We start from the raw sequence: 27,798 nt of genomic DNA, 5'->3' as shown, positions 1-27,798 counted from the left end.
CCATTAAGGTTAAACTTTACTTCTGCACAGGTGATTGAAATCAACATGAGCTCCATGGTGCCGTACGTCAGCGGGCCCAAGAGGCCGCAGGACCGCATGGCCGTCTGCAGCATGAAAGAAGGATTTCAGAGTTGTCTGGATGAAAAGGTATATATCTCCTCCCATCCTGATAAGGGGAGAACATGACTGTCTACCTCTGCTTTCTCTTCAGGTGGGGCCTAAAGGCTTCAATATCTCCAAGGACAAGCAGCACATCCAGGTTCCCTTCCTGCACGGGGGCCAGGAGTACCAACTCGTCCACGGCTCGGTGGTCATCGCCGCTGTGATCAGCTGCACCAACAACTGCAACCCCTCTGTAATGCTGACGGCAGGTAAGAGGGTTTTAATTTACAATTGAAATAGACTAACGTAACCTCTGGACCCCAAATAGTAACCGAAAGGCAAGGGAGAACACCTGTTGCCAAGCTGCCTTTTGCCATTAGTTTATTTGGGTACTGTTTTTTTTTTCCAAACTTCTTGGTCAAATTCAGGCATTGAAACAAACTCAGAGTGTCATATGCACAGTAGTAATCAAAAGTTTGAGAAAGATAGTACAGTTCCATGCACTAAATTTGATTAAATTAAATGGTTTTTTTCCAATAGTTTGGTTTGTTCTATGTTCACACGTGTATGTGGAGTCCCAGTTTACATGCTCTATCCCTAATTCGACTTTAGGCTACACACTTTGTGCCTTTTTTACACTAGGGGGGCATTGTGGTCATTGCAGCTTGTTTCGTTTGTGGGAATGTCAGTAGAGGAAGAAAGTGCTACATGCTAATTAATTTACATAAAGCTAGTGAGTAACTGTCAATAGCAGGAACTTTCGGTTCTAACGGATAACTGTAACTGTTATTTGGTGGTGTTGGTACTGTCAAATGTGTTTAAATGACGTCCGCCTTGGTTTTTGTAGTTATTGTGATCATCAGGGACATAGAAAAAGGTTGATATTGTGGTGTATTGCTTTGACTATTAAATACAAACTACCCATTAGGGCTGTCGTAAAATAGTTGAAGATTTGACAATTCGATTCGGAGTCTGCTTGGACTATCAAACTCGCAGGCACTAAAACCCTTTCTTCTCCCTCCGCATAAGATGTTTCTATAAGGGGACCAGGCTAATTGGGTCGCGCCACAGTCAGAGACAAAGCTCTTCGTGCCACCTATGGCTGGCTGAATCCCGTCGTAGGCATCTGTGAAAATACGGAAATTGGACACGGTGTGTGCACACACGCGCTCTTTTTGCTAATAAATGTAATGATCCTTCCGCAAGATCTCATACAGAAACTTAAAGACTTTTACTTCCTCTATTTAGTCAAGTTTGATGTCTTATCGGCGCAGCACCAGACCCGAGGGCCTAACTAAAAAATTAAATCACTACTGTGTTTATTAGTGGAAATTGAAGTGAAAATGTTGCATATATGATCTGTTTTGTCCACTTTAATAAACGACAGCATTTCTTTTATAAGTATCTAAAATAACCTCTACATCATGTGACACCCAGAGACCGGTCAGAATACACTATTATCATCACAATCTGTTTTTTTCTCTCTTAAAAAAATAACGCCATAGATTCGACTATGGGCAAAATCTAACGAATCAAATTCATCCATCCATCCATTTTCTACCCATCAACAAGTAAAATCCTTAGTCAAAGACAGCCTAACAATGCATTTCATTATTTTTAATTGCTGGTTTGCATGTCAATGAAGTTGTGTAAAGTGTTGTGAATGAACATTTAATTCTTACATCACTACATAAAATATGCACAAGGATGTTGCTTTTGTATGCTTTTTAATGAATGTGACAGACTTTAATTTGTTCTCCTATACCGTTATTTGTTGTTGTATACTTATCACGAACAAAACACACACATTATTTGTACTCTGTTTAATTCCATTGTGTAAATAAACATGTTTTAGCGTTAAAGTAGGGCAGTTTTATGAGTTTCTATTGACTGGGATGTGCTCGCGTGAAATCACGTATTAAAATTGTGTAAACTGGTACCTTTTTATATAGTCATATAGTTTACAAATATTGACTTATTTCTGCTTCTGTAACTTTTATTTTGTATTTTGGTTGGTGTAAACATTCACCTTCCCCTGGGCGTCTTATTCCTGTTTTTATGTTATGATGACAAGCCAATTTATGCAATCATTTGTTTTTTCTTTCAGTGCATGTAAACATACTGACTATATTCAAACTTTTTACTGCTAATGTAGATGTGTTTTGCTCCACTATCTGTTGCTGTTAATTGGTTGTTGTTTTGCTAAATAGTTCATATTTCGAGCCCCTTGTTTTTTCCATGTGACATTTATTATTATTGCACATTTTCCACGAATGTTACGTCTTCAGGCCCATTATTGGCTCAAATGGCCAAATGGTTATGCATGTGTAAGTGTAACATGGTGTTTTAAAGATGCCACATGTGGATGAAACGTTATGTTTTCTGCACTCTTGACAGGTCTGCTAGCCAAGAAGGCTGTGGAGGCGGGGCTTATGGTCAAGCCGTATATCCGCACAAGCCTGGCGCCTGGAAGTGGCATGGTCACGCACTATCTCAACGCCAGCGGTGTCCTGCCGTATTTCAACCAGCTGGGGTAGGAGTGGCCAAAAATAAATGATTTGTTTCGAAATGAAGTGTAAAGCCCGGATATGTGTCTGTGTAGTCACTATGTCGTCCCCTTCAACCCTAATGGCGATGTTTCCCGCTGTGTCAACTCATGCACGTTTTTCTTTTTTTTAATGCATTTTAAGTCAAGTAGGAAGTGGCTAACAGTGCGGCTCATTAAAGTACACTATCCCGCCTATAAAGCCCTCTAAAAAAACATTAAAAAACCACCAACAATACTCCATTTACATCTTATGACCTGAATATTAACCAAGTATTAGCGATATTGTTATCATAAGAGCTAACGCAGACAAACTATTTTTAGCGGCGCCGGGATCACAGAGAGCTAACCAGTTTATGCTGCTATATTGACATATTGAGCCGGTGAGCTGCTGCATCGCCTCTGAGTTGGTGAAAGTTAATTGTAGATTATAAGTCATGCCTCTCACCTGGATAGTAGAAGGTTGTGGCCATAAACAGAAGTTGGTCAACTTTGATATTCAACTTAGACCCGAAGATGGTTAGAAATGCACAAAAAGACGCTTGTTTGTGGCACTTTTTAATATATATTTTTTTAATGTTTATGATTAATTCTTCATCTAAACGGGAAGATATGAAAATGTTATCAGTCGGCATTCCAGTGAGAGCAGACATTGTACAGTAAGTGGTTGTTTTATTATGTTCAAAGTTGGTATTTCTTTTTTAGCACTTAGCAATAGTCCTGCATGATGCTCACTGTATGTTGTTGAAGGGAAAAGCGGACGTTGTGATTCGTCAACAAAATTAATACGCCGCCGTATGCTTGAAATGAGCAAAATACGTAAATATTACATGGTATTATGAACATGCCTGTTACTACATTACATTTATGTACTTACAGCGTGTAAATAAATCAATGATGGAGGGGTTTTTTGAGCGCTTTATAAGCGGATTAGAGCAACTCCCGTTGGCTCCATTGTTAGCTGACTCTTGCTTAGCTGACTCTTGCTAGAGTTTATTTACGAGTTAGAATGCATAAGAAAATAAAACATATGTGTGGTTGTCTCACCTAAGGATTGTGAATGATAGATACAATTCCAAAAAAGTACTCTGCCCCTTTAAGATTGTGTAGTGCAGTAACATCAATGTCCACTAGGAGTGTAATACCACTATAACTAATATGTTGCCCCCTCAGCTTTGAGGTGATCGGCTACGGTTGTGCCACCTGTGTAGGGAACATTGCGCCGTTACCAGAAACTGTGGTGGATGCAATCAAGCAGGTATTTTATTTATTTTTTTACATATTTGATTACATAGAAGTTAAAAACAGCTTTTCTTAAATGGCGTCTCCTGTACTAGGGGGACTTGGTGACGTGCGGCATCCTATCGGGCAACAGGCACTTTGAGGGCCGTCTTTGTGACTGTGTACGAGCCAACTACCTGGCCTCGCCGCCCCTCGTGGTGGCCTATGCTATCGCAGGCACCGTGGGCATCGACTTTGAGAAAGAGCCTCTCGGTAAGCGACACCTGAGGGGAGTCCTCGTAAATGTTTTGTGTGACGCAAATGTTTTGTCCCCCACCCCCGAGGTGTGACATCAGACGGGAAGGAGCTGTACCTTCGCGACATCTGGCCATCCAGAGAAGAGGTCCGAGAGATGGAAGAGGACACCGTCATCTCCTCAATCTTCAAGGAGCTCAAAGAAAGGATGGAGGTGAGGGAGCATTTGCTGCTGTTCAAATTAAAAGGATGACATTTTTAAGCTCTTCTTTTTGCCTCATTCCAGAAAGAGAACACGTTTTGGAGCAACATTGAATGTCCCGAGTCAGTCATCTTTCCCTGGGACAGCAAGTCCACGTACATCCGCTCGCCGTCTTTCTTCAGCAAACTAGTAAGCGTTTGCTGTCCGATCACAAAAACATGTAAAAAAAAAAAATTAAAATCACGAATGACGCTTCACCTCTGCTTTTGTTTTGTCTTAAGAGTAAAGAAGTCCCGCCCCCTCAGTCAATAGACAACGCCCACGCCTTATTGTTCCTCGGCGACAAGGTGACTACGGACCACATCTCGCCAGCAGGCAGCATTGCCAGGGTCAGCGCCGCTGCCAAATACCTGCTCAGCAAACGGTGCGTTTACCAGCCTATTGTACCATTCTTATTCTTATGACAGTACGCACCCTGGCTTCCACCTGTTCGACCTGTTACCATCGGGCAGGCGCTACAGGTGCATCAGAGCCAGAACAAACAGGCTCAGAGACAGCTTCTTTCCCAGAGCTGTCACCATCTTGAACTCTAACTTACAATAAATAATTCACCCCTATACAATATCCTACCCTAACACCCTACTGTGCAATATTACCCTTCGAGTGCAATACATCCGACACTGATTGTTATCACTCCGGTACTCTTGTCTTGTTCTGTATATTGTACAGTATTTTGTATATTGTAGAGGATTGCTTATTATTTTTATTGGATAGTTGTCTGTTTATTTCAATTCTTAGTTTTATCTTTATTACTTCTTGTGTAATTTATTTTTATCCCATATTTGTTCCCACTACCGCACCTTAAATTGGAGTCCTTAATCTCGTTATATGCAAATATAATGACAAAGTCCATTCTATTCTATTCTATCTATTATTGTTTAACAACACTTGGGTGGGAATCTTTGGCCACCACACGATTCGATTCGCACAAGACAGGCTCATCTGGCTATGTGGCGGGTCACAGTACATGTTCATGACGCCAAGAAAAGCGAGCGATTGAGCATCTCTGCTGTAGATAGGCCCTATATTAAGATGTGTAGCGAAGCCTGCTGTTTTTTTATATATATATATAAATTTGTGAGTGTGTTATACATGGGCCATGAGGCTAGAACTCAGTAGTTCAACCGAGGTGTTCATGTCGTCTATTCCCACACAGCCTGACTCCTCGGGAGTTTAACTCCTACGGCGCTCGGCGAGGAAACGACGCTGTGATGACCAGAGGGACGTTCGCCAGCATCAAGCTCCAAAACAGACTGGTGGGCAAAGCAGGCCCCAAGACGGTCCACATTCCTTCAGGCCAGACAGTGAGCGCACGCGGACACACAGCAGCAACTCTCACCAAGCACGCTGCGCCATCTCACTTGCTGTTTGTGCACACAGCTGGACGTCTTCGAGGCCGCCGAGCGCTACCAGAGAGACGGCGTCCCCCTCGTCATCCTCGCCGGCAAAGACTACGGCTCCGGGAACTCCAGGGACTGGGTGGCTAAAGGACCATACCTGCTGGTAAAGCTTCCCTTGCTGGCCGCTTAATGGGTTGAAGTACTCAATGTGTCTTGTCGGCCAACAGGGCGTCCGCGCGGTCATCGCAGAGAGCTTCGAGAAGCTCCACAAGAACCAGCTGGTGGGGATGGGCATCATGCCGCTGCAGTTCGTACCCGAGCACAACGCCGACACACTGGAGCTGAGCGGCAAGGAGAGGTTCAGCATTAGCCTGCCAGAGCGCCTCTGTGCCAGGCAGCAGCTCACCGTTAAGGCAGGACACACACACACACACACACACACACACACACACACACACACACACACACACACACACACACACACACACACACACACACACACACACACACACACACACACACACACACACACACACACACACACACGTTATCATTTGGAATGGGGACCAAGTTTTTGATCATCACTTGTGGGGACCACCCTTTCTACAGGTTGTGGAGGCATAAAAAAATGAGGTAAAATGGCCACTGCCCAGTTAGCTCATACACGTCTTTAAATCTCTGGATTGATGAAGTAATGTGCTGATCATTCTTACTGGGGAACGTGTGGAAGAAGAGTTCATATGGTTCATGGGGACCAAATTTAAATAATTTTGCATAATTCACACAAATGTGTTCGTGACTACTGAGGACCATTTAAAAAAAAAAAAAAAAAAAAGTTCAAATTAAGTAAACGTGTCATCAAAGAGTAAAAATGCATTTCTTTCAATATGCATAATAACAAAAAGGGTAATATAAAAAAAAAAGGATAAATGTTGATAGTCCAACTCATACTGACTGGTACACAAGCTATGGAGATGATATCCGTAGAAAAAACTGCATTTAGTTTGGATAATAATGAGTCATATATTGCAATATGGCATCCATTATTTAAATTTATTTTAACTATTAAATGAACCAAAATATGACTTATTATATCTTTGTGAAAATATTGGACACAGTGTGTTGTCAAGCTTATGAGATGCGATGCAAGTGTAAGCTACTGTGACACTAGTGTTCTTTTTTTTCTTTTTTTAATGATAATATCAATGAGGGATTTTTAATCACTGCTATTTTGAAATTGTTACTAATATTGATACTGTTGTTGATAATGTTCATTTTTGTTTCACTACTTTTAGATTGTTCCGTGTCATGTTTGTGTGTCCTCAATTGCTCTGTTTATTTCTATTCTGAATGTTGCTGGGCCGGGTTTGGTTTTGGAATTGGATTGCATTGTTATGTTATTGTTGTGTATTGTTTTGTTGGATTGATTAATAAATTCATTTAAAAATAAATAAATAAATAAATAAAATATGACATGATCCTCAGAATACAGCACTATAGCTGTCTTCTCATAGGAAGTTTCACCACTTAAATGTACCAGCTACAGCCCGATGAGGGGGCTGGTGTGCAAATGTCTCACACTCAAACTAACCAGTAAACATGTTTAATGGGCCAAAGCTTAAACATCACTTAGGCATCTTCAGAATGGATCTGACTATCATTTAAAAAGGTTTCCCTTTAGGGGACCTGTTTTTTTGTCCCCATACCGTCAGAGGTCCCCGAAAGGTGACTTGTGTAAACAGAGCGATGTCCCCATTAAGTAAGCATTGCCAGAACACACACACTCATCAATAAAGCACATGGTTATGCTCTTTGTCTTCCAGACCAGTCAAGGAAAGTCTTTTGAGGTCACCGCACAGTTTGACAGCGACTTGGAAGTCACCGTCTTCCAACACGGGGGCCTGCTGAGATACGTTGCAAGGACAATGCTCTGAACTCGCCTGCCAAGATGAGTGCAAAATGTCCGTTTGTCAACAGAGCCGTGGTCTAATTGGCGGGACGGTCACCAGACATCCTCACCGGGGAGACTAGGAGACTTCCTTTGATCTTTGCTGACTCTTTTAATCCCTCAAAGGGCAGGCTGTCAAGTCCTGCCAAGAATAAGCGAAGATGGTGCTGAGGTATGTTTGTCCATATTTGTCGATGTAAACAATGGAATTATGACTTTAGCCAAACGTTTTGCTGTCTTATGCAAAAGTGTCTTATCCCCTGAGCATCCTGCATCAGCCAACAACAAAGACTTCATGCACTCTTGACATTTTTTCCAAAAGTGCAACATACGCAACAAACTGGCCCCGAGCCCAACGTTTTTTTTTTTTAAATGATTGGAAATAAGATCAACACTGCTGCTGATTGGCCTTGTTGCCCTGAACATGAAACATACGAGCAGAAATGATGCTACTGTTACATTGGCAGAAATAAAAGACACAAGACAGTGAGGTCTTCCAAGTGTAAACAGTGCAACTTTTATTGATTTGATTTTTCATGACACAGTGCACATTGGTGACATGTCTTCGTACGCGATTCAGTTCCGTCTGGGCGCTTTCTATTCAGTAACGTGGCAAATAGACATTGGCAGGAATTTAAAGTGAAAAGAACTGTGACTTTCAGTGTGAACATGATCTAGGACTGTCAAGAGATTAAACCAATGATCAAAAACATGTTTCCTTCAAAGGAACATTTCAAATATTTATATATGCACTTACTAATCAGGATGTTTACTGTAGAGCAGGTTACTAGTGTCTCTGCAATATATCACACTAATCACTTAGAGACTTGGTAATAATTTTTTTTTTGTTTTTTTTTGAAACATTTATTTTTTTACATAATATTCATTTGTCCACAATTACGAAGGAATATTTGGGCTGCGAAAAAAACGAAAAAAAAAAACTAACAAATTATGAGAATAAAGTTGTAGTTTTGCACAAAATGAGAGCAAAGTAATTTTTAACAGTCACAATTTTACAAGATAAAACAATGTTTTGGAAGAAAGAAAATATCAAAATCGGAATTGCAAGATTGTATTTCTTTTTACCAGATGAAATGTCAAGTTGTTATTTTGCAAGGATTTAGTTGTTACAAAAAAGAAAAAAGTTGTAATTTTACAAGATATACAAGTGAAACTCAAAACTTTTTTATATCACTCAAAGGTTTGTTTATTCCAGCAATTAGATTTACAAGGTGAAACTAATAACATAGGCTCATAACAAGCAACTGAAGATATTTCACACCACCTTTTGATGTTTATGGCTCACAGCTTATGACAACCTCGAATTGAAAATGTTAATATCGTACAAAGGTTTGTTTATTCCAGCAATTAGATTTACAAGGTGAAACGAATATGACACACCACCTTTTGATATAATTTTGGTTATTATGGCTTACAGTTTATGAAACCTCAAATTGAAAATCAAAAACTGGAAGCAATGACCATCAAAATGTGTATATATATATATATATAAAGGCTTGACATATGTCAATTTGCATGTCATTTGTTTATATCACATATTAGTTTCACAAGATAGGCTCCAGTGACCCCAAAAAGGGACAAGCGGTAGAAAATGGATGGATGGACATATTAGTTTCACATTTGAAGTTCAATTGCTGACATGAATTAACTTTTGCACCATATTTTAATTTGAGTTCCACCTGTAATTATACAAGTTTTGATAAAGGAGAAAAAAAATAGGTTCCTCTGACAGAAGAAAAAATTAGGATGTTACAAAAAAGGAAACCTTAATTTTATGAGAGTAATAATAATAAATGCAATTTTTCAGTTTTATAAAAGGTGTAATTACAAAAACTAAGTATTTTAATAAAAGGAGACGAAAGACAAAAACAAAAGTACTGTAGTATTTTTTAAATGTTGCTTTTACACAATCTACATCTATTATCAAAACAAATTTGGTTTAGTAAAGTTGTAATTTTACGGGGAAAAAACGAAGGTGATAGAGAAATATTATGCAGTTTAATGAGAAAAAAGATTGTAGTTTTATTATTAAATGACAATATTGGACAATACTACATGCTGATTGTATACAGGAAATTGCTTTTTCCTCAGAGTTATCATTTTATCTGAGCAATTGTATCCTTTAGTTTTTTTCCTTCCTTTGTACAGTAGATTCAAGGAAAACATGTTAAAAAAGTTGAAAGAAAATATGCAGTAAAAAAAAAAAAACATGCTTTTTTTGCAAGCAAGACTAAAGTGTCTCTGAGGTGGACTAAGTGGCGTCCACAAGAAGGCACAGATATGTGAAGTGTGTTTTTTACCACAAGTGTACAAGCTTGACCTATGACACCATTGTACACACAGCCATGATGTAATGCCTCAACATCTACTGGCAGTAAAGAAAACAAAATCTGCTACTTCAGTATTTTATCCAGCAGGAAGTGCTCGAAAATAGATTTTTTTGGCTTTATCCCTTTTTGAATCGATGAGCGAGAGAAAGGGGTGGCTACCGTCACCGTGTGGGTCCCCTGTGATGTAAACAAAAGTGTGCCACGGCGACACTTCCAGCTATTTTTTCCCCACCCCTGACCCCCACGTCTTTTTTTTTTTTTTTTTTTTTTTACACAGGCTCATACCTCTATAAGAAAATATCTGTGGAAGCTTATATGGAAAATATACACTTCATAATAAGTCATCTATGTCGATTTGAGAAAAAAAGCGTTTTGATTGGGTCTTCTTTAAAGCACACGTTCGTCCTTGGCTTTTACAAGGCAGGAGGTAAAGTGTGAGTGAAAAAAGGAAAAGAAGAATAAAAGGCATTGAGTGTAGCGCCCTCCTCAGGCGATGGCTTTCGCTTCAGGTAAGAAGGCCTCCCAGTACTTCATCAGCTGGCCGGAAAGAGAACACATCACATGATAATTTACTTACGTTATGTAGTCTCAAATAAATAATAATCATACTAATTAGAAAGGCTGTTACATAATAAGTTTGTTTACTTTAATAATGATCTGCGGAGTGTCACAGTGGAAAGGAGAAGCTCATTTATGAAAGGTGTAGCAATGATGTGTAAAGCAGTCCTTCTCAACTCGGAAGGTGGGGGTTGATGACCCTGACAACATGCTTTATCAGTATCATGCTTCAAACCCAGCTCCTAAAAAGCTGTGCACTACAAAACATGCTCATTGTAGCCATTATTCCTGACTTCCTTTATTTTTAATTTAATCTTCACAAATTATTTTACAAACATTTTTTTTTAGGTTAAAGGGTTTTATATATTGTGCTAGTTAATGTTGCTTATCAATTTGAACATTATTATTTAGAGATTGGAAAGAGAAATAACAGGAAACAATTGAGAAGCACTACCGTACGTACAGTAGTAACAGTCTCACCAACAGTTGAGTAGCAACATTTCAAAGCGTTTAACAACGCCAATTATAATTCAAATGCAGTTACTGCCATCTTGTGATGTTTGAAACAATTACAGGAGGTTAGAGCTGCAATGTTTTTTGTCCCTGCCCTAATTAGAGACCATGGCGGTTTGTCGACCATGCACCTGGCAAGAACAGGTGAGTTGCCTATTGAACAATGACCATAATGTAGTGTGGCTGTCACTTAGCTGTTCACTCACCTGTTGCTGGGACTTGAGCAGACTCTCCAGATATTTGATGATCTGTCTTTTGAAATTTTTCGCCTTTTCTTTCTGTTTAGAGTTGAGGGGGAGGAACACTTTTATTAAGGACTTCCACGAGTGTAACCAAATGTGGCGTACCTCAAAGCGGAGCACTTCCTTGCGCACGGTGGCAGAAACTCTGTCAAAGTCTCGCTCGTATTGCGTCACCTTGGCTTCCCACTGTGGACCGCAAAAGACGAGTTGACTTGGTGGCGGAAGTTGAGCAGAAAGTCAATTTTACCTCCGCGATCTCTTCTTTGGCCAGCTGCACCTTGTCAGGCTTGTTGGCCCACTGAAGTTTGGCTTCGGTCTCACGCTTCTTCTGCAGCATGGTCTGTGCGTCCTGCCAGCGCTGCCACGCCTTCATGCGGTGGTCAAACGAGCCCTGCGCACACACGCCCCATGCGTTAGACGCACTTCAACACAGCCCGACTTGGGCACGGGTAAGAAGTTCCGTACCCTGACGGCGCCCAGCAGCCGTATGAAATCAGCGATGAGCTCGGCGAAGCGGAAGGTGTCGTTGGCCGCCTGGTCTTGATGCAGCTGCTCCATCTTGTCCTCCACCTCGGCCAGCTGCGAGAGGGCGCGGGACAGCGCCGTGTTGTCCTCGGCGCTGCCCAACATGGCGGTGCTCTTGGCGAAGCTGGCCGTGTTCGTGGAGAGCTCTGCCGGGAACAGACAGATTAAGACGGGACAAGTCCGAGTCCGTCAGCGTGGACGACGCGTACCTTTCCTGTGGATGACCAGACACTCCACCAGCACGTGGAGCTTTCTGAACTGCTGGTCTGCAGACTCCACCTCCTGCAGCTTCTCCTCAAACCACTGCATCAAAAAAAAAAGAAGTAAGAAGACATTAATGTCCACTAGGTGGGGCTGTTTGTCAAAAAACATTGCTCAACTTCAAACTCACCACGTCTGACTCATTCATCTTGATGGTCATCTTGCTGACGGCGTCTGTCGCTTTGTTGATCATTTTCAGGAAGCCGGCGCCGCTCAGAGCCTGCGTGCTCACGGCTCTGGGCAACTGCAGAAAACACACAGGTATGTTCAAGTGTCATATTCTCGTCCTATCGTTTGACGCGCTGATGGCTGGAGAGGCATCAGGCTCTGCTTCATTATGTCACAGCACATGTAGGAAGTTATCTTCTTCTCCCCATCAGTGCCGGCAGCACTCATGCAGCCCCCGGATTGTGACACTACCACCGCCACCATGTAAATAAAACACCTAACGATTACAACTGTGAAAATGATGATTTTCACTTACTTCGTCTCGCTCCAGGAACTCTCTGACGTCAGGATCTTGGAGAAGTGAAGGGTGAGTCACCACCCTCTGAAGGTACCTGGACATGAGGACCTTTAAGGACGATGTCATCGAGCAAGTATTCTTACAAGTATTATGAGCTGTCTCTTGGTTTTTTGCAATCCTTTTAAGTAGAGATATCCGATAATGGCTTTTTTGCCAATATCCAATATTCCTCAACTCTTAATTACCGATTCCAATATCCACCAATACCGATATATACAGTCGTGGAATTAACACATTATTATGCCTAATTTTGTTGTGATGCCCCGCTGGATGTATTAAACAATGTAACAAGGTTTTCCAAAATAAATCAACTCAAGTTATGGAAAAAATGCCAACATGGCACTGCCATATTTATTATTGAAGTCACAAAGTGCATTATTTTTTTTAACATGCCTCAAAACAGCAGCTTGGAATTTGGGACATGCTCTCCCTGAGAGAGCATGAGGAGGTTGAGGTGGGGGGCGGGGGGTAGGGGGTAGCGGGGGGTGTATATTGTAGCATCCCGGAAGAGTTAGTGCTGCAAGGGGTTCTGGGTAATTGTTCTGTTGTGTTTATGTTGTGTTACGGTGCGGATGTTCTCCCGAAATGTGTTTGTCATTCTTGTTTGGTGTGGATTCACAGTGTGGCGCATATTTGTAGCAGTGTTAAAGTTGTTTATACGGCCACCCTCAGTGTGACCTGTATGGCTGTTGATTAAGTACGCCTTGCTTTCACTTGAGTGTGTGAAAAGCCGTAGATATTATGTGACTGGGCCGGCATGCAAGGGAGCTCTGTGTTTCTCCCTACGTCCGTGTACACAGCGGTGTTTTAAAAAGTCATACATTTTACTTTTTGAAACAGATACCGATAACTTTAAAACCGATACTGATCATTTCTGATATTACATTTTAAAGCATTTATCGGCAGTCCGATATTATCGGACAGCCCTACTTTTAAGTTGCGACCATAGGTTTGAGTTACGAGCTTCCTCGCCGCTAATTGGCGTAGCGAATGTCGTAGTGAACCTCCGTAAGATCTGCTCAACAACATCTGGTCTCACTCCCAAGCAATAGCTTTTAGCTAAGATCTAAATAACTGTTTTACAACCATCGTAAAACATTAGCATGCTTGAGGCTGCCCTGAGACGCGGTGTCGAGGCTGCATGTTGCTCTGAACCGGTGATGTTCACTCTTCTCCGCCACTACTCTAATTGTAGGAGAGAGGAATGTCCACTTTGTACATTATCATCGCTCTTTTCTTCCCTTTTCGGTAACTCGGCTCATTGTCAGTGTTGGATGTAATGTGAAGGCAGGACGCTAATCAGAAGAGACTGAAAAGGATTTCCAAGTCTTCTTCAGTCTGCTGGAAGGGTTAAATATTGTATGTAATTATTATTATAACAAATATAGTACTTCATAAAACTACTGTAGTTTGTAGTGTGGTCTATTGTATTGTTTGTTGAACAATGTTTCCTATCTGAAAGTGTTTTTCTTTTAGAAAGACATGCTAAAATTGTGCTGTATTGGGGAAGCCAGGCACAAATTAAATTGATTTCAATGCGCGGTGCTGATTTGTGTTACAAGCTTGGTCATAGAAACAATTGAGCTCCTCAATTGAGATACTACTGTATTTATAATAGGGGATTGACAGATGATCGGCGCCAATATTTGGCATTTTGACGTATAACTATCAACTTTATTTTTTATTTTTACACAACTTCAACAGAACTACATCAGCAGATACAATATATACACACGATATCAGTATTAAGTATCAAAAAATTAGTGAAATAGATAGTAATAACTAGAGGTGGGGGAATAATATTTTTTTAAATGCATCGCAATTCGGACATTGGCAATTGTAGAATCCATCCATCCATCCATCCATCTTCTTCCGCTTATCCGAGGTCGGGTCGCGGGGGCAGCAGCCTAAGCAGGGAAGCCCAGACTTCCCTCTCCCCAGCCACTTCGTCCAGCTTTTCCTGTGGGACCCCGAGGCGTTCCCAGGCCAGCCGGGAGACATAGTCTTCCCAACGTGTCCTGGGTCTTCCCCGCGGCCTCCTACCGGTCGGACGTGCCCTAAACACCTCCCTAGGGAGGCGTTCGGGTGGCATCCTGACCAGATGCCCGAACCACCTCATCTGGCTCCTCTTGATGTGGAGGAGCAGCGGCTTTACTTTGAGCTCCCCCCGGATGGCAGAGCTTCTCACCCTATCTCTAAGGGAGAGCCCCGCCACCCGGCGGAGGAAACTCATTTCGGCCGCTTGTACCCGTGATCTTGTCCTTTCGGTCATAACCCAAAGCTCATGACCATAGGTGAGGATGGGAACGTAGATCGACCGGTAAATTGAGAGCTTTGCCTTCCGGCTCAGCTCCTTCTTCACCACAACGGATCGATACAGCGTCCGCATTACTGAAGACGCCGCACCGATCCGCCTGTCGATCTCACTATCCACTCTTCCCTCACTCGTGAACAAGACTCCGAGGTACTTGAACTCCTCCACTTGGGGCAAGATCTCCTCCCCAACCCGGAGATGGCACTCCACCCTTTTCCGGGCGAGAACCATGGACTCGGACTTGGAGGTGCTGATTCTCATCCCAGTCGCTTCACACTCGGCTGCGAACCGATCCAGTGAGAGCTGAAGATCCTGGCCAGATGAAGCCATCAGGACCACATCATCTGCAAAAAGCAGAGACCTAATCCTGCAGCCACCAAACCAGATCCCCTCAACGCCTTGACTGCGCCTAGAAATTCTGTCCATAAAAGTTATGAACAGAATCGGTGACAAAGGGCAGCCTTGGCGGAGTCCAACCCTCACTGGAAACGTGTCCGACTTACTGCCGGCAATGCGGACCAAGCTCTGGCACTGAGCATACAGGGAGCGAACTGCCACAATCAGACAGTCCGATACCCCATACTCTCCGAGCACTCCCCACAGGACTTCCCGAGGGACACGGTCGAATGCCTTCTCCAAGTCCACAAAACACATGTAGACTGGTTGGGCAAACTCCCATGCACCCTCAAGGACCCTGCCGAGAGTATAGAGCTGGTCCACAGTTCCACGACCAGGACGAAAACCACACTGTTCCTCCTGAATCCGAGGTTCGACTATCCGGCGTAGCCTCCTCTCCAGTACACCTGAATAGACCTTACCGGGAAGGCTGAGGAGTGTGATCCCACGATAGTTAGAGCACACCCTCCGGTTCCCCTTCTTAAAGAGAGGAACCACCACCCCGGTCTGCCAGTCCAGAGGTACCGCCCCCGATGTCCACGCGATGCTGCAGAGTCTTGTCAACCAAGACAGCCCCACAGCATCCAGAGCCTTAAGGAACTCCGGGCGGATCTCATCTACCCCTGGGGCCTTGCCACCGAGGAGCTTTTTAACTACCTCAGCAACCTCAGCCCCAGAAATAGGAGAGCCCCCCACAGACACCCCAGGCACTGCTTCCTCATAAGAAGACGTGTTGGTGGGATTGAGGAGGTCTTCGAAGTATTCCCTCCACCGATCCACAACATCCGCAGTCGAGGTCAGCAGAACACCATCCCCGCCATACACGGTGTTGATAGTGCACTGCTTCCCCTTCCTGAGGCGGCGGATGGTGGTCCAGAATTGCTTCGAAGCCGTCCGGAAGTCGTTTTCCATGGCTTCCCCGAACTCCTCCCATGTCCGAGTTTTTGCCTCTGCGACCGCTGAAGCCGCACACCGCTTGGCCTGTCGGTACCTGTCCGCTGCCTCAGGAGTCCTATGAGCCAAAAAGAACCCGATAGGACTTAGCTTGACGGCATCCCTCACCGCCGGTGTCCACCAACGGGTTCTAGGATTACCGCCACGACAAGCACCAACTACCTTGCGGCCAGAGCTCCAATCAGCCGCCTCGACAATAGAGGCGCGGAACATGGTCCATTCGGACTCAATGTCCAGCACCTCCCTCGTGACATGTTCAAAGTTCTTCCGGAGGTGGGAATTGAAACTCTCTCTGACAGGAGACTCTGCCAGACGTTCCCAGCAAACCCTCACAATGCGTTTGGGCCTGCCAGGTCTGTCCGGCATCCTCCCCCACCATCGCAGCCAACTCACCACCAGGTGGTGATCGGTAGAAAGCTCCGCCCCTCTCTTCACCCGAGTGTCCAAAACATGAGGCCGCAAATCCGATGACACAACTACAAAGTCGATCATGGAACTGCGGCCTAGGGTGTCCTGGTGCCAAGTGCACATATGGACACCCTTATGTTTGAACATGGTGTTCGTTATGGACAATCTGTGACGGGCACAAAAGTCCAATAACAAAACACTGCTCGGGTTCAGATCCGGGCAGCCATTCTTCCCAATCACGCCTCTCCAGGTTTCACTGTCGTTGCCAACATGAGCATTGAAGTCCCCCAGTAGCACGAGGGAATCACCCGGGGGAGCACTCTCAAGTACTCCCTCGAGTGAATCCAAAAAGGGTGGGTACTCTGAGCTGCGGTTTGGCGCGTAAGCGCAAACCACAGTCAGGACCTGTTCCCCCACCCGAAGGCGGAGGGAAGCTACCCTCTCGTCCACCGGGTTGAACTCCAACGTACAGGCTCTGAGCCGGGGGGAAACAAGAATTGCCACCCCAGCCCGTCGCCTCTCACTGCCGGCAACGCCAGAGTGGAAGAGAGTCCAGCCCCTCTCGAGAGAACTGGTTCCAGAGCCCTTGCTGTGCGTCGAAGTGAGTCCGACTATATCTAGCCGGAACTTCTCCACTTCGCGCACTAGCTCAGGCTCCTTCCCCCCCAGCGAGGTGACGTTCCACGTCCCAAGAGCTAGCTTCTGTAGCCGAGGATCGGACCGCCAAGTGCCCTGCCTTCGGCTGCCGCCCAGCTCACATCGCACCCGACCTCTATGACCCCTGCTATGGGTGGTGAGCCCATTGGACAATTGTAGAATCGATTAATAAATGTCTATAATCGATTTTTCTAAAAAATAATGCAGACAGTTCTAAAATGTGGCTGACTGCAGTGAGCCACCACATCGAGAGACCTGACCAACTCCTCATTTTAGGGCACTTATGTTCCAGTTTTGCACAAATTTCCATTCATTTAATAAACAGAATGGGAATTAATTTAACTGTGTCTTATTACAAATGCACTGTTTTTAAAAGTTGCATGTGATTAATGCTTGTTGAGAGAAATGGGGGGGGGGGGAAAGGAAAATTCCATCAATGTACATACAAACCCCGTTTCCATATGAGTTGGGAAATTGTGTTAGATGTAAATATAAACGGAATACTATGATTTGCAAAACCTTTTCAACCCATATTCAATTGAATGCACTACAAAGACAAGATATTTGATGTTCAAACTCAAAGTGTGCAACATTAAGTTGTTCAACAGTCTGGGGTCTCCGTTGTGGTATTTTAGGCTTCATAATGCGCCACACATTTTCAATGGGACAGGTCTGGACTACAGGCAGGCCAGTCTAGTACCCGCACTCTTTCACTATGAAGTCATGTTGATGTAACACATGGCTTGGCAGTGTCTTGCTGAAATAAGCAGGGGCGTCCATGGTAACGTTGCTTGGATGGCAACATATGTTGCTCCAAAACCTGTATGTACCTTTCAGCATTAATGGTGCCTTCACAGATGTGTAAGTTACCCATGTCTTGGGCACTAATACACCCCCATACCATCACAGATGCTGGCTTTTCAACTTTGCGCCTATAACAATCCGGATGGTTCTTTTCCTCTTTGGTCCGGAGGACACGACGTCCACAGTTTCCAAAAACAATTTGAAATGTGGACTCGTCAGACCACAGAACACTTTTCCACTTTGTATCAGTCCATCTTAGATGAGCTCAGGCCCAGCGAAGCCGACGGCGTTTCTGGGTGTTGTTGATAAACGGTTTACGCCTTGCATAAGAGAGTTTTAACTTGCACTTACAGATGTAGCGACCAACTGTAGTTACTGACAGTGGGTTTCTGAAGTGTTCCTGAGCCCATGTGGTGATATCCTTTACACACTGATGTCGCTTGTTGATGCAGTACAGCCTGAGGGATCGAAGGTCACGGACTTAGCTGCTTACGTGCAGTGATTTCTCCAGATTCTCTGAACCCTTTGATGATATTACAGACCGTCGATGGTGAAATCCCTAAATTCCTTGCAATAGCTGGTTGAGAAAGGTTTTTCTTAAACTGTTCAACAATTTGCTCACGCATTTGTTGACAAAGTGGTGACCCTCGCCCCATCCTTGTTTGTGAATGACTGAGCATTTCATGGAATCTACTTTTATACCCAATCATGGCACCCACCTGTTCCCAATTTGCCTGTTCACCTGTGGATGTTCCAAATAAGTGTTTGATGAGCATTCCTCAACTTTATCAGTATTTATTGCCACCTTTCCCAACTTCTTTGGCACGTGTTGCTGGCATCAAATTCTAAAGTTAATGATTATTTGCAAAAAAAAAAAGTTTATCAGTTTGAACATCAAATATGTTGTCTTTGTGGCATATTCAACTAAATATGGGTTGAAAATGATTTGCAAATCATTGTATTCCGTTTATATTTACATCTAACACAATTTCCCAACTCATATGGAAACGGGGTTTATAAATTAAAGATACATCAATAATCGATTTGTATTTGAATCGTAGCTTCTGAATCGTAATCGAGTTGTGAGGTGCCCAAAGATTCCCACCTCTAGTAATAACCACTGCTCAAGCACCAGCGCTTTTGCCATGTTTGAGAAAAGTTCCAATTAGGTTAATTGGGTCTTCAAAGAATTTTGCATGTTTTTATTCTTATAGCCAGACCTGTGTGTTTATTTCTGTACCTGACGGTTTCGACTAAAACTATGGCCTTCCTCAGAGGTTTGCATCACATGACAACCTCTGAGGAAGGCCACAAAATGCGTTTGGGAAAAGTTCCCTTTTTTTTTCACCCCAGCGCTCAAAATTGAATAGATGATGAGTTAGTGATGTAGAAAATCCAATATTTTGACTAATTTTCCCAGGAGATATTCTAACTTTTGAAATGCAAAACTCCTCTTAGACACTCGTAATAAAGGGGTTTGTTAAATCACCGATGTTTTTTGCTGCTAAATTAACCACAACATTAGTGCCGCATAAAACATTGTCGCTACTGGTCCAACGTTTCCTTGAAAACAATGTAAAAAAAAAAACAACAACTTAAAGACCAGCTGCTTCCTGACATATAATAATCATGTTTTAAAAAGCTTTTACGGCAAATAAATATCAGCTCCAAATATCGGTTACCGGCCTCTTTGACTTCTAATAATCAGCATTAGCCCTGATGAAACCATATCGGTTGATCTATATTACGACGTCATTACCTTTCCAGGGCGCCTCTTCTTCTTTCCAGAAAGTCTGCAGACGATGAGTCTTCCTTCCCCACCTTCACCTTGGTCATACCTGCGACGATGACAACGACAACATTAGACACGCTCACACAAGTGACGGCGGCAATTTGCCAAAGCAAAGCCTACCCAGGATGCTCTTCTCGGGCGGAGGAGGCACGATAAAGCCGTTGGGTCCGTGTTTCTCTGACAGCTTCTCGTACAGGCCCAGGAAGTCGCTGAAGCGTCGCCTCACCGTGAAGGTCTTGTTGCGGAACATGGGCATGGTGGTCTGAAACGATGGTAAACCACTTTTTTTCTTTACATAAGAACCACACATGTGGCACATTCCAACAATGGTGAGATCTTTACCTGTGTGCAAACTTTGTAGGCCATGTAGGCATTCATCCCATCACCTTTAATGATAATAGAAAATGTATTAATGCCAAAGATTGATATACTTTAGAACAATGTTTCTTAACCATAGGGCCTACGCCAATTGTTGGGCTGCGATGCGAGTGCCCCCAAAAATATGTTTCTCAGCTGTGGTCCATAGAGGTCGCAGCGGTACTCAGTTGCAATAATCTTCAAACAGAACAAGGCTGGAGCAAACGTCAAAAATAATTTTCTTATGCGCAAAAATTATGACTAAAGTGGTAAAGCTGTATTTTTATTTACTTAATTTCTGACAGCTTATTTAGGAAACATATATTATCTGGTTAAAATGTATTTATTTTAGCACTGTGTAATTGTATGTACATTTATTTTTAAACAGTTTTTATGAGTCCCTTATTTTGCAAAAAATTTGGTGTGTATTTATGTTATCAGCCTAACCTAAGCCTTGATAATAATATTTGTGATTAACACAAGCTTTCATATCATTTAACAGGGTTTATCCTGGTAAACTGTACATAGGTTAGATATATATTGAATAAGATAAAAATCAAGAGTAAGATTACTAATTCAGTGTTAATATTTGAGTGGGCCCTTTGAGAGGACCACTGCTTTATCATGATGTTAATTTGAACAGATTGACTCTTTACTCTTTCTCACTGTCATGTGTATTTGGTGTATGAGCACCAAACATGAAGAAAGAACTTCTGTCCTCATGTACATAATCTGACATGCCTGTATCTTTGAAGCTTTGATATAAAAAAGGTTTCGCTGCACATCTTAAAATACAGCCTGGAGCTCTGCCAACTATCCGTCAGTCCGCTACAAACGTGAGAGCTGCATCAGGTTGTTGTTAAAATGTTAGTGTCCTCCTGTCCCTTTCCCTAATGGTACGTTGTTTTATGTGATGTATGGCATCACATAAAACACATATGGGCTCTGTACAGAGGACGTCGTTGTGGCTTGTGCAGCCCTTTGAGACATTTGTGATTTAGGGCTATATAAATAAACATTGATTGATTGCATTGATTGATCTCATGTTCGACAAGTGCAGATTTAAAGTGTGGGTGTACAATAAAGTTAAAGAGTAATGGAGACATGCGTGGACAAACAGCCTTACCTATTTTTTCTGGGTCGGTAATAGAGATGGCAATGTCGAATTGGTCTTCCTCCTCCTCTGCTTCCAACTGAAAACGATTGAGAAGATGAACGTTTTGTCTGTACTTCTCTCTTGCCTTCATTGCTTAACAGCCCACAAGAGAGCAGCATTACAATCATGGATGGAATATGACACTTCACATCTGAATGGATCTACGACTCCACGGATTACCAAACAAATATTTGAAAAAGTAAACTCAACAGATTGGAGAAACTATCAGTACTGGTTGGCAAACTACTTTCTGCCTGTTAAGCTTGAATGTACCTCCTCCAAAGTGTCCGCCTGAGTCTTGGCCACACAGGCAGCGTTCGACACGGAAGAAGCAGCAGATGTCGAAGGTTTGGTGGCGGAGGCGGTGTCCTTCTTTCTCTCGCTGCGTGGACTGTCGAGAGAGAGCTCCACTGTGGCGTCTGGACGATAGAAGCAAGTCTATTTTATGACAGTGGAACCTGTGAAGTCGAATGCACCTGAACACAAACACATTCTCCTCCCAAACCACAAAAAAACTTTAGTTTCCATCCCTCAGAATCACCAGCTTAGCTTCTTCTTACACTTGTGACAGTTTAGAACAGGGGAGTCCAAAGTGTGCCCCGGGGGCGAATTGCGGCCGGCAGCTAATTTTTTAACAGCCCTCTGCACATTCTAAAAACACTATCAACAAAGGACAAAAAAACATAAAAAAGTGCAATAAAAGCAAACATGGGCAATGTAACGAGAAAAAGTTGCAACATTGACTCTAATAACACAAAACTGCCATGCAGGCTGGTTTTCTTCTTTAAAAAACTGTCATTACTCAAAAAATTATGAATCAAAACTAATGTTATGAATATTGACCTATTCAATGCTTCAATTATTTCACATTAAATATTCCACTTTGAAATATGTTTTGGGGAAAATATTGCATATTTTGTGTGTTTGCTACATAAAAGTTTTCTTTGACAAAAAGGCATAAAACAAATGAAAAATATGAAAAAAAATAAAAACTTACAATCGACAGGTAGATCTGAAACTGAATGTTGTTACAAATGATTGACCTATTTAAGGCTCCAATTACTTCACATCAAATATTGTAGTTTGAATTTTTTGAGGGGGAACATTTTGCATATTTTGTGTTTTTATCATAAAAAACAGGGTACTGACAAAAAGAGCATAAAAAAAAATAAAACATGTTTTAATTTTTTTATTGACAGACCTAAATTGATCTAGAGATTTAAGCGTTGATTTAAAAAAAAAGTTTAAATAATATGACTTATTTTTAATATTTTTATGACTGAGACCCTTTCGGGTTCCCGGGACCAAGCTTGAGTAGAGCCATGAAGCTTGAAAAAAAAAAATCGATATATTGTATTGATTTAGAAAATGACCAATTTTAAAATGGCCCCTGCATGCATGGATTTTCAGTGTGTAGCCCTTAGTGGAAAAAGTTTGGACACCCTTGGTTTAAATGAAAACCAAAAGACTCACCTGCAAATATGTCTGGGTTTTCTTCCTCGTGGACTCCGTTAGTCGCCGTGTTGACGATGGAGGTCTTGCTGGGGAGCTTGGCGACGGCTTCCTCTGTGAAAATGTCGCCGCTGCTGCTCTCCAACAGCGGCCCACCAACTTTACCGCTGCCGGCGCCGGTACTTGCAGCCTTTGGGACGAGAGGTTTGTCCATCGTGGGCATCTTGGCACCCAGCGGCTCTGTGAACAGATCGTCGTCCGGCTCGCCAAAGAGGCTCTTCTGAGGCAGCTTGGAGGGTTTTGTCTGCCGTGGGTCAGCAAACAGGTCGCTGCCCTCGTCTTCGAACAGGTCAGCGACGACAGGGATGTTTTGCTTGTGGCCCACGGCGGGCATGGGGTCTCCGAGGAAGTCCAGCAAAGGGTTCACTATTTTGCCAGGTGGCTGCGATGTGGGATTTGCTGATGAATCACCACTGATGTCTAAAAGCGGCGCTGCATCTTCTACAGCTGGCTCTACGGTCAACTCAATTTCACCCTGCGTGGTCTCCGCCTCCCCTCCTGCCGCTTCCTGTCGCTGCTCTTCAGTTTCGCTTCCCAGTATATCAACAAAGTCGTCGTTCAGAGGGATTTCACTGGATGCTTCTTCATCGTCCATCGCCGCGCTGTCGGACCCCAGCGAGTCGCCCGGACTACTTGTGAGGTCCACAAACTCGTCGGAGGGCTCGCTCGCCGCTTTTGATTCCGATTGGCTGGTGACGGGATCGCTGCTGGTGACGACGTCGCTGGGAGGCGTCAGTAAATCGTCTCCCGGCTGGCCGCCAGACTGCAGTTTGGCATCCATCTCGCTAAGTGAGGCGTTGCTCTAAAATGAAGGCAGAAGAAACATTAGCCCACATTCAGCTGGAATTTACTACTACTACTTTGATCACACTCTTGAACCTCAATGTACAAACTCCTCTTTCTGCGAACTTTTCAATTTACGAACTTCCAGATGGAGCCAACGTTCACAAACATTCGCCGACAGCAACGTAAAGAGGATTTTACTTTTTTTCAAACTGCAGCATCTTGGTTGACATTTTTAGAGCACCAAAGGGACTTAGGTGTGAGTATGCGTGTGAACAGTTCAGCATTGTTATTGTGATAATAAAGAGATTGTTGATCCAATCTAATGTTGATTGTTGAGAAAATGTAATTTAAAACCTTTGTATGTATGTACAACACTTAAGACCGTTAGTATACCAGTGTGTGGAATTAAATTATGGAATGGATTAAGCAAAGAAATCCAACAATGTTCTAAAATTATCCAATTCAAGAAACTCTTCAAACTTGGTGTTTACAAAGTACAAAGAATTCTGAATTTATTCTATCCATCCATTTATTCATTTTCTAGATAATCGTATTCATCTCACCATATGAAATATAACTTACTTCACTAATTATGTATTTTTAATGTTATTACTTATTGAGTACATTGTGAATGAATTGACAACAGGAAGTGTGAGCAACTGCTATGTAAAGGAAAAGGGGTATGATTAAATAAGCTCTGCTTCTTCCTACTCCTTTTCGAACATGTTGAATAGAGAAACTGGAAATTGTGACGTATCATGTTGTATGCATGCATGTTTGAAATAAACTCAAATCAATACTCCCTTGTAGGGCTGGGCGATATATCGAGTTTGTAAGATATATCGATATATTTTTAAACAAGATAGGAATTAAGAAAATATCGTAATATCGATGTAATTTATTTCACGCTAAAATGACCAAACGCCGTTTATTTGTTGTGTTCCTTGATCCACACCCACTCCCTCTCATGGGCCCTTCCTCCTTCCAAGACGTGCTTGCACATACAAGAACATCCATGATTGGTTGGTTGTTTACAATGATGAGTCACGATTGGTTGAGATTAAGGCAAAACTTTCGGGACAGGTCAATCAGAGGCAAGATAGGGCTGGTCATGGAACCAGGAAGGGAAATCACAACAGACATCCCAAATTACGACGAAAGAGTCGTAAAAGAGAAAAGGAAATATTCTAGCGGGCGATTTATATATTTTAAAAATTAGTGAAAGATGGCAGAGGGATTCTCTTCTTTAGATGTTTCTTTTAGTGATGTAGACCACATCCAGGAAACCCACAATGTGTCTACTTGGCCACATTTGGACAAATGTATGCGATAACATTCATTTGAGTTGTTTACCATGTAAGCCCAAAACAAAACTCTTCTCCAGTGCACGAGAAAATGCTGCCAAAAATGTATGCCAAAGTGAGGAAGATCAGAGTCGCACAATTAAGTCAAGTCACTTACTTGGCGCTGACCAGAAAGCAAATGTATTTATCTGACTTTGATACATTTTGTATTATTTGCACAGCTATGTTATTAATTTTACGTAGAAATAATATTTTTCTATTTGATTTATGTTATGTAATTCTGTGCTTCTTTAACAGTTTCTTTTCTGTGCTGTTAATACCCATCTTGACTAACCGGGTTAATAAAAGTGCCACTGACTGTTTACAGTACAGTTGTCATTCACTTAAATTTCACTGAATTTTGCTCAAAAATTGTATACTTTCACCAGAAAATATTTCGAGGTACATATCGAATATCGAGTTTAAGTAAAAATATATTGAGATATACTATTTTGGCCATATCGCCCAGCCCTACTCCCTTGCTATGTTTGATATATATCTATATACATATGCGTGTCTTCACAGTGTGCATTTATTTTATTCAAATGGGAACTTTTGTTCTTCATGTTTGTTCTTCATGGTGTCAAGAAAAGCGCCTTTTCTCTGAAAAAGAAAACAAGTGAGGGAGATGATGGATTTTTGTAGAGATGTCCGATAATATCAGCCTGCCGATATCGGCCGATAAATGCGTTAAAATGTAATATCGGAAATTATCGGTATCAGTTTTTTTAAATTATCGGTATCTGGGTTTTTTTGTGTGTTTTTTTTTTAATTAAAGCAACATAAAAACCACAATATACACTTACAATTAGTGCACCAACCCAAAAAACCTTCCTCCCCCATTTACACTCATTCACACAAAAGGGTTGTTTCTTTCTGTGGTAGAGTGGCCGTGCCAGCAATCGGAGGGTTGCTGGTTACTGGGGTTCAATCCCCACCTTCTACCATCCTCGTCACGTTCGTTGTGTCCTTGGGCAAGACACTTCACCCCTTGCTCCTGATGGCTGCTGGTTAGCGCCTTGCATGGCAGCTCCCGCCATCAGTGTGTGAATGGGTGAATGTGGAAATACTGTCAAAGCGCTTTGAGTACCTTGAAGGTAGAAAACCGCTATACAAGTATAACCCATTTATCATTTATTTCTGTTATTAATATTCTGGTTCCTACATTATATATCAATATATATCAATACAGTCTGCAAGGGATACAGTCCGTAAGCACACATGATTGTGCGTGCTGCTGGTCCACTTAATAGTACTAACCTTTAACAGTTAATTTTACTAATTTTCATTTATTACTAGTTTCTATGTAACTGTTTTTATATTGATTTACTTTCTTTTTTATTCAAGAAAATGTTTTTAATTTATTTATCTTTTTTTAAAAGTACCTTATCTTCACCATACCTGGTTGTCCAAATTAGGCATAGTAATGTGTTAATTCCACGACTGCATATATCGGTTGATATAGGTATCAGTAATTAAAGAGTTGAACAATATCGGCAAAAAGCCTTTATCGGACATCCCTAGATTTTTGTCATAAACAGGCTGTGGGGACACATTACTGTTAGAAGACGGGCCAGTTCATTAAAAAAAAAGTAGATTGGGGTACACTACATGGCTTCAACCACTAGAGGCGCCTGTTTGCTGGCTCAAGAAACATCACGTGACGTCGGCTACGATTTGTCAGTAAAACTAATTACTTTCATATGACTTAGCTTGCTTTCAATTATACATTGTAACCAACACAGTATAAAATCTCCTGCTCTGAGTTTTTTTTTAAAAGCATCCTGTCACATTTGCACAGTATAAAAAACTGCTGAGTCTGTGTTTCCTGTGGAGAGATTCCTTTCCACAAATGCAACAGACAGCAACTTTTTTTTTTACCCCCTTTTGAACTTTGACTGCAGGGAAAACATCCGGGTTCTAACCACGTGACTCGACCCCCCTGCCCCCACTCACATGACAGGAGGCCACTTTTTTTAAATCGTCATTCAATTGCAACACATTGAATAACAACAAAGAAACAAATAAACCGTGTATTTTTAATCCGCATGTAGAGAAAAGAACCACCGTGCTTTCACATGTTTGCCGATTAAATCACAGCTTATTTGTTTACCTGTTCATTAGAAATGTGTTTGCAAGCGGGTGAAAGATTACAGTCAGGTCAGGTTTATTGAAAAGCGTCAGTGAGTTTGGTCCAAAATGCAAAGTGAACGTCAGCACAAAACACTTTGAACGTTTAAGACAATTCAAGGTAACTTTGAACCATTTGGATGTTACTGCAAACTTTTTGGGGGCAAAACAGTGTGGATGCTATAGCTAGCTGTCAGTGAGAGTTAGCCGAGGGAGGACGAGCGCAGAAGGGCTAAGAAGCGGGGGTCCTACCACGCTCATGAAGAGGTCGTCCCCGTCGTCTTCATCGCTGCCTCGGCCTCCGACGTCCCCGGAGTCCAGCAGGTCTTGGTCCTCCGAGTCGGGGAACGGAGGAGGACTGCGCTCCGAGCTGGTCGCCATCTTCAAAAATTGGCTTCAACAAACTTGAGAGCGCAGAGAAGAAAAGCTATATAGCGGCTAACTCTGCTTTCACGGCTGCTAATGTTTCCTCCCGCGGCCCACGCGAGGACACAACACGGCTGTGGGAAGTGAGCGAGCTCGCCTCCGGACGGTGAAAGT

General features: G+C 42.5%; 2 protein-coding genes across 2 annotated transcripts in view; one reads left to right on the top strand and one right to left on the bottom strand.

Moving 5' to 3' along the window:
* ireb2 (iron-responsive element binding protein 2) overlaps positions 1 to 8,180 on the top strand; it is a 20,716-nt gene extending 12,536 nt beyond the window's left edge. Inside the window, exons 11-22 of the mRNA XM_061924924.2 lie at positions 31 to 147; positions 212 to 371; positions 2,500 to 2,635; positions 3,821 to 3,905; positions 3,985 to 4,141; positions 4,213 to 4,337; positions 4,410 to 4,514; positions 4,607 to 4,749; positions 5,542 to 5,689; positions 5,766 to 5,888; positions 5,953 to 6,138; positions 7,549 to 8,180. Of these exons, the coding sequence (XP_061780908.1) occupies positions 31 to 147; positions 212 to 371; positions 2,500 to 2,635; positions 3,821 to 3,905; positions 3,985 to 4,141; positions 4,213 to 4,337; positions 4,410 to 4,514; positions 4,607 to 4,749; positions 5,542 to 5,689; positions 5,766 to 5,888; positions 5,953 to 6,138; positions 7,549 to 7,659 (1,596 nt within the window). The 3' untranslated portion in view covers positions 7,660 to 8,180. The remainder of the gene's footprint in view (positions 1 to 30; positions 148 to 211; positions 372 to 2,499; positions 2,636 to 3,820; positions 3,906 to 3,984; positions 4,142 to 4,212; positions 4,338 to 4,409; positions 4,515 to 4,606; positions 4,750 to 5,541; positions 5,690 to 5,765; positions 5,889 to 5,952; positions 6,139 to 7,548) is intronic.
* On the bottom strand, positions 8,168 to 27,798 carry snx1a (sorting nexin 1a). Its single transcript, XM_061924927.2, has 15 exons — positions 27,511 to 27,798; positions 22,961 to 23,801; positions 21,761 to 21,906; positions 21,458 to 21,524; positions 20,317 to 20,360; positions 20,095 to 20,236; positions 19,942 to 20,020; positions 12,608 to 12,683; positions 12,254 to 12,367; positions 12,072 to 12,165; positions 11,803 to 12,008; positions 11,585 to 11,728; positions 11,443 to 11,523; positions 11,302 to 11,373; positions 8,168 to 10,561 (listed from the first exon to the last, which is right to left on the bottom strand). The coding sequence occupies exons 1-15, from the start codon at positions 27,637 to 27,639 to the stop codon at positions 10,511 to 10,513; spliced, it is 2,286 nt and encodes a 761-aa protein (XP_061780911.2). The 5' UTR covers positions 27,640 to 27,798; the 3' UTR covers positions 8,168 to 10,510.

Source organism: Nerophis lumbriciformis, linkage group LG29, assembly GCF_033978685.3.
Source record: "Nerophis lumbriciformis linkage group LG29, RoL_Nlum_v2.1, whole genome shotgun sequence".
NCBI lineage: Eukaryota > Metazoa > Chordata > Actinopteri > Syngnathiformes > Syngnathidae > Nerophis > Nerophis lumbriciformis.
The sequence above is the reverse complement of the archived record's forward strand: the minus strand, read 5'-3'. Positions and strand labels throughout refer to the sequence as shown.

Coding starts and splice junctions, on each gene's coding strand:
- snx1a (XM_061924927.2), bottom strand. CDS start 27,639: ATGGCGACCAGCTCGGAGCGCAGTCCTCCTCCGTTCCCCGACTCGGAG. Junction 23,802..27,510: donor ACGACCTCTTCATGAGCGTG/GTAGGACCCCCG, acceptor CCTTCATTTTAG/AGCAACGCCTCACTTAGCGA. Junction 12,009..12,071: donor TCTGGTCATCCACAGGAAAG/GTACGCGTCGTC, acceptor TGTTCCCGGCAG/AGCTCTCCACGAACACGGCC.